The following is a 6,651-nucleotide window of genomic DNA, read 5'->3' as shown; positions in this document are numbered from 1 at the left end:
ACACTGAAATGGATAGGGGGACATGTTCTACCCTGGCAAGGTAGAGACTTTTCTTCCAAGTTATCTGATTTGGGAACCTCATTCTTTCATAATGCCACGTGCAGTGATCAATCAGATGTAATGATCAAAAGGAAGTTTGCCTCAATCAATCCCGATAAACAAATAACTATAGTTGCAAACCTCACGTGCTCTTCACTTCAAATTCACTTGCCAATAATTGGCCTCATTAACGTCTGTGGAGTTAGCTGTTCACTAAAATCGAGCGAGCTGTACATCAGATGTGTCCAGTGATTTGCAAACCTTTGGAAATATTAGACCTACTGAATATTCCATGAAAATTAACAAGCTAAAAAGTAAGGAGACTGCAAAGGATTGGGAAGAAGTGAAGGAGACACAAGGAAAGTCCTACCACCTTCTTAGAATTAATATTAGCTTTCTCAACCTATAAAATGAGGGTTAGCTTTGCAGTGTTTTTAAAGATTTGATTTTGACAGAAAATGAACTTGATTTCTTTGTGCCACTAGCTTTCAAATTACCCTGCCCACATCTGTCAGATGTTTTTGTTGTTCAATTATAAAAACTGTATCCAGACTGGATTATGAGAATGCTGTTTGCAGGCATCATAACCACAGGTGCCTTTGGGTTGAACAGCGGGCTCACCACGATCCTCCCAAAGAAGGAAATAGACTTCCAGCTGCTGCACCAGACCCATCCTTCTTAGAGAGAGGAAGAAATCACAGCAAGTGAACCTGGCTGGTGGTATATCTCTCAAATATACCTTTGGGGAGATGACAGCAGCGAGAAGAGTGGAAATAGACTTAAGTAATTCACTTACATTTATATGACCTATTCCTATAGAAATGGCCAGAGAGTCAGTGAACACAACCATTCAGTTTGCGTGAAGGTGAGGGAGCTTTGTTGTCCTGAATCACCTTGTCAGCACTACCAATGTTCACCAATAATGCCCCATTCTCAGGGGCTTCCCTGGTGGCGCAGTGGTTGGGAGTCCGCCTGCCGATGCAGGGGACACGGGTTCGTGCCCCGGTCCAGGAGGATCCCACATGCCACAGAGCGGCTGGGCCCGTGAGCCATGGCCGCTGAGCCTGCGTGTCCGGAGCCTGTGCTACGCAACGGGAGAGGCCCGCGTACTACAAAAAAAAAAAAAAAAAAAATGCCCCATTCTCTATTTCATTTTTGCTTATGCAGTGAATATCTGTGCATCTCTAGAAAAAAAAAAAATTGCATTTGCTTTCCAGTCTAGCTTTTTATCCTTAAAAGCTGTCCAGGAAACATTTCACATGATGTTGTTTTGTCAAAGGAAGCTTTACGTATTTGCAAAAGACACAGGATATCATTGGATGTCTGCTTCTCCAGCCCAATGATAATCAACACAGGTACTGGTTATTCCAGTTTTCCCTGGGGTTTCATCTGACAGTGCTGAGCCACCTACTTAACTTTGTAACTTATTTAATTACAACTATTTTTAGTGATGTCCACCATGATCCAGTAAGATATTGACTTTATAGGGTCTCAATATTGCAATGGTCTCCTAATTGGTTTTACAGCACTCTCCAATCCCCCTACAACTGGTTTCCACACAGCAGCCTGAGTAACCTTTGAAAATGTAAATCAGATCTTGTTTACAGCCCTCCAGTGACTCCACTGCATTTAGGGTCCACCTGACCCCCTCTGGAACCCTGTATTATCTCATCCTTGCCTCCCATGCTGCCATCTTAGCCTTCCTCTCCAGCCCACTAGCAATCAATCTGTCTTCCTTGAACACATCAATCTTCTGCCTTAGAGACTTTGATCTTGCTGTCCCCTCTTCCAGAAACACTCTTTCCATGGCTCTCTTCATGCCTGGCTTCTGCTCATCCCATGGTTCTTAGTCAAAGGCTATCTGCTCAGAAAGGTTTACCCTGCCCACCTTAATCTCTCCCCTCTCCACTGCTCTTTATCACATCACCCCAACTATTTTCTTCATAAAATTGCCACAATCTCAAATAATGTTTTGTTTTTTTTTTGCTGGTATCTGTCTACTAGAATGTAAGTTCAAAGTGGGCATAAACTTCCTCTGCCTTATTCACCACTATATCCTCAGTTTTTAGAACAGTGCCTGGTACAGTCCCTGATATGGTCTAAGCCATTGAATGAATGTTTTGAGACCTCAAGTCACATTATAAAGACTCACCATTCAATGTTTCAGAACTGGTTTATTTTGAACACATGCAAATCTAATATGTGAAGAAGGAATATGTCACTATTAATTCCCTTGCCTCTTCCCAGAAAAAGTCAATCTGCATAACAATCATTTCCCCAAATAAGAGAATGTCTTTGGAAATTGAAGAAGAAAAAAAAAAGAACTCAAGACACACTGGAAAGCTCTGGGCTGCTTTCTTTTTCATTATAAGTAAGACAAGGTTCATGAAAGTACGCATCAGCACTTGATTCTTTAGAAGTTGAAAATTAGATCAAATGAATTGGAGGACAACTACATCTTGTGTTAATGTTTTCCTCCTCAAATGAAGAAAATGATGTGAGCCATGACTCCATTTGAAAATGAAACTTTCTATTTCTATTTGCTTTTATGTTAAAGCATATTGTTTTTCATTTGAGAACTTTTCATGTTGGTAAATGTTGCAATACGTTACATTCGTTAGGCTCAGCCCCGTTTACTATGCAAGCAAGACAAGCACAGGTATATCATCCCCATAAAGCATCATTTCTAAATTACACAGTAAATAACTGAGACTAAGCCAGACACCCAAGTTTCACAACCCTTAACACTAATGTAAAAAAAAAAAAAAAAGTTTTTAACCACTCTGGGTCAGAGTTCCCTACTCTTAAAACATGCAATTTATGAACAATCCACTATGCCAAACAAACTGATCATCCAAGAATATACTGGTTGCCTGACCCCAACTCATAACAGACAAGGATGCTTTAAGAAAAAAACTGGACTAATCAGATTCCGGCTGTTTTTTGCAAGGTGTGATACATAAGAAGCCTGGTCTTGCTAAGAACCTTGGGTTGACTTCTGATTGGCAGATTACAGAAGACAGCAGCAAAGCCAAAATAAAGTAGCGATTCACAGTGAGATGACAGTGAGCAAGTGTCTTTAAATTTATAATTGCCCTTGGATCTATTTAATTTAGCTTTAAGTCAGGAGGCATAACTGAGACAAATGGTTACACTGAGCAGGTATCAGATATGACAAGAAGCTGGCTGTGATTATTTTGTTGTACTACTTCCATTTGGGGACTTTTTCTGCCAACCCTTTTCCTATGATGGCTGTTAAATTTTATAGGACTTTTCCCACTATTAGTTGTAATGGCATTTGCGTGTTAAATGCTCACAACAAATGAAAACCATGATTCCATTGTTTCATATGGCAAAAACCATGCTATTCCAAATGGAGAACAAATCTAAGAAGAATCAAATAATTCCTCCTCCTTGTATGATACCTATATAAGCTCTGCAGGAAAGCCTATTTGCTTTGCAGCGCTTCTATTTTTGAAACAACATAGATTTTGCACATGTAAGAACACTAAAGATGCCTCTATAGTCAATCAGAAGATAGCTCAGATGTTATTTTTTGTTGAGGGAATTTGTCTACAATTAAATATAATTCTCCTTCAGTACATTTAACTAAGAAGCTCCCCTTTCACTGGGGTTAGAAGGGGGAAGCTTGATGGCTACATATGGGTTTTTTCCTTTTTTATTGAATTATAGTGGCTGTAATATTATATGTTACAGGTGTACAGTATAGTTATTCATAACTTTTAAAGGTTATACTCCATTTATAGGTATTATAAAATATTGGCTATATTCCCCATGTTGTCCCTGTATCCTGTAGCTTATTTTATACCTAATAGTTCGTACTTCTTAATCCCCTACCCCTATCTTGCCCGTCCCCCTCTTCCCTCTCTCCACTGGTAATCACTAGTTTGTTCTCTATGTGAGTCTGCTTCTTTTTTGTTATATTTACTAGTCTGATGTATTTTTTTTATTCCACATATAAGTGATATCATATAGTATTTGTCTTTCTCCATCTGGCTTATTCACTTAGCATAAAGCCCTCCAAGTCCGTCCATGTTGTCACAAAAGACAAAATGTTATCTAAAGCAACACTAAATTATGGGAACAACAGAAAAAGCAGACATTAAGAGTTTCTCAGCCCATTTTCTCCTTTGAGAAAATTCAGCAACTAGTTCTGGAAATTTCTAAATTATTGTTCTTAGTCTCTTGTTATTTTTCATTGGAAATTTCTGGATTCATTTTTCTGGGTTATTTTTCTAGGTTAATATTTATAAATAGCTAATTACTCAGGGTCATCTAGATCTAGCAAAGCAAGATGTAAGAAACTATGGATTTATGGATTTATTAAATGATTGGACTTGACAACGACTTGATCATTCTAGATCCTTTTATTTGGGTTCAGCTTGCTCATTTCTCTACCGCTGATAATTCTTCAAGGCACTGTCTCATTCACGTAACGTAGCATTTAAACTGCATGACTCTCACATTCTAGGCACCAGATGCCTTCTCAAAAAGTCCACTGTTCTGAGAATCTTTCAGAAATGAGAGCCTCAATCATTAAGATAACTGATAGTCAAGCCTCTGATTTTTCATTGTAATTTCACCTCTCTCTGATATATATATATATATATATATATACATATATGTATATGTATATATATATATATATATTTTTTTTTTTTTTTTTTTGCGGTACGCGGGCCTCTCACTGTTGTGGCCTCTCCCGTTGCGGAGCACAGGCTCTGGACGCGCAGGCTCAGCGGCCATGGCTCACGGGCCCAGCCGCCCCGCGGCATGTGGGATCTTCCCAGACCAGGGCATGAACCCGCGTCCCCTGCATCGGCAGGCAGACTGTCAACCACTGCGCCACCAGGGAAGCCCTGATATATATTTTAACTCTTTCTCATATTCTTCCTGAATACATTTCGTCCAAAAATTTCTGACTCACAACGGGCCATACAACTGTATAAATTAGTTTGAAATCACATGTACTTTCCTATTTAAAGAACATCCTTAGAAATTGCTCAAGTAAATATTTTAGAATTGCTAACTTAAAAGTCATTTCATCATCTTATTCTTCTCTACTTTTTCGTGTCCCCTCTTTCCTCCACCCAGTATTCTGTGCTACTAAAGCAGAATTAGAGGAACAGTGACTGCATTTGTTAAGGGAATCAGAAGCTAAAATTCATTCGCTCATTCAGCAATTTTTTATTTGTTCACTTAATCACCTGATTATACCTCTTATAGCAAAGATGACTGAAATTTGTGGTATATCACTATTGTTTACCCAAATTTGCCCAAACTTTAGCCAAGTGGCCAGACTCCCAGAGACCTAGCTTGGTTGGGGGGTGTGAGAGGAAATTTCTGTACTGCTGTCAACCCTTGATCACAAACCAAGTCCTATTTAGTGATAAACATTAGTTTTGACAAGCATTAGTTTCCCTTCTATGACTACACATCATAAATACATCCATACACCAAGTTGAATGTCTTAGCAATCCAAAAGTGAGATGTGATGGGCTGTAAATGTTGGTGCACCTCTAACTGTGCTACTTTAAGCAGATCACTTAACCTCTCTGAGACTCAATTTCTATGTCATTGAAATCAAAGCTCTATGATATAATTATTCTCCAGGAGAAATGGGTTAACCAGCTGAGAATGATAATCTCTTTATTCCAGCATAAAATTCATAGTCCCAAGATTTTTCCCCATTGTTTAGTCTTTCCTAATGTCCTTTCTGGAAGTGTTTTCTTCCAAAATACTTTGGGAAGCATGTCACAACTCAGTTTCTACAAGGTCAATGCAACATATATTTTCTATTTGTGGAAATTTCTCTTTTCTTACATTGTATAAATAATCAACCTAAAAACCATTCCAACTAGTGTGCTCGCTACTTTCAATTTTTGAAACAGAATACTGAATCTTTTGTTAATGTGATGGGAAGTTTCATACAATTCTGGGTTTATCTCAAATAGTGCTGTGAAAACACTGATACTAGAGAAAATAGAAACAGTTTCACTGCTATTTTCATGTTATCTAATGAACACAGAGGAAAGGCTCAGGTCTGAGAAAGGAAAGGTCACGAGCTAGAATCATAAGAGGGCTATTTGTTACCAATTTTCAATAGCTGCAGCTTGGTTAAGGACACTAAGCTGGAATGTCAAATCTATTTAAGACATTTAAATGTATCACGATCTTTCATACAGTGAGTGGTTATCTGTCATCAGGTTCTTTATGGTGTTTCATACATTATCACAGTAAGTTGCAAGTAGGTAGAAATATACAGAATTGCATGCTTACTAGCCAAGCCAAGACACAGAAAGCTACTGGTGTTATATGACATGGACTGAATTGCTGCTAAGCCCCCAAAAGATCAGGCTGGCAATGACACAGGTCCCAGACATCAAATTCCCAGATATTGGTTCATTTTGTTCAAGGCATCACACACGGTGTTCAAATCGCTGCGGAGGTCCTGCACCACGTTTTCAATGCTCCTGGTGTCTTTCAGAATTTCAATACTCTGTGTGTAGGGATTGAAGTAGACTGAGAAGGGACGGGTAATTGACTTTGCAAAGTCCCTGCAAAATAAACAGCAAAGAGAAGCATATGGGA

At 38.8% G+C, this 6,651-nt stretch overlaps 1 protein-coding gene across 2 annotated transcripts in view; it reads right to left on the bottom strand.

The window, feature by feature from the left end:
* Window positions 1-5,231: 5,231 nt before the first annotated feature.
* TPH2 (tryptophan hydroxylase 2) overlaps window positions 5,232-6,651 on the bottom strand; it is a 107,233-nt gene continuing 105,813 nt past the window's right edge. For both annotated transcript variants that reach the window (XM_067697354.1, XM_067697355.1), the window contains one exon: window positions 5,232-6,617. In XM_067697354.1, coding sequence (XP_067553455.1) covers window positions 6,443-6,617 — 175 coding nt within the window. In that variant the 3' untranslated portion in view covers window positions 5,232-6,442. The remainder of the gene's footprint in view (window positions 6,618-6,651) is intronic.

Source organism: Pseudorca crassidens, chromosome 11 (assembly GCF_039906515.1).
Source record: "Pseudorca crassidens isolate mPseCra1 chromosome 11, mPseCra1.hap1, whole genome shotgun sequence".
Classification (NCBI taxonomy): domain Eukaryota; kingdom Metazoa; phylum Chordata; class Mammalia; order Artiodactyla; family Delphinidae; genus Pseudorca; species Pseudorca crassidens.
This window is presented reverse-complemented; position numbering and strand designations above follow the sequence as displayed.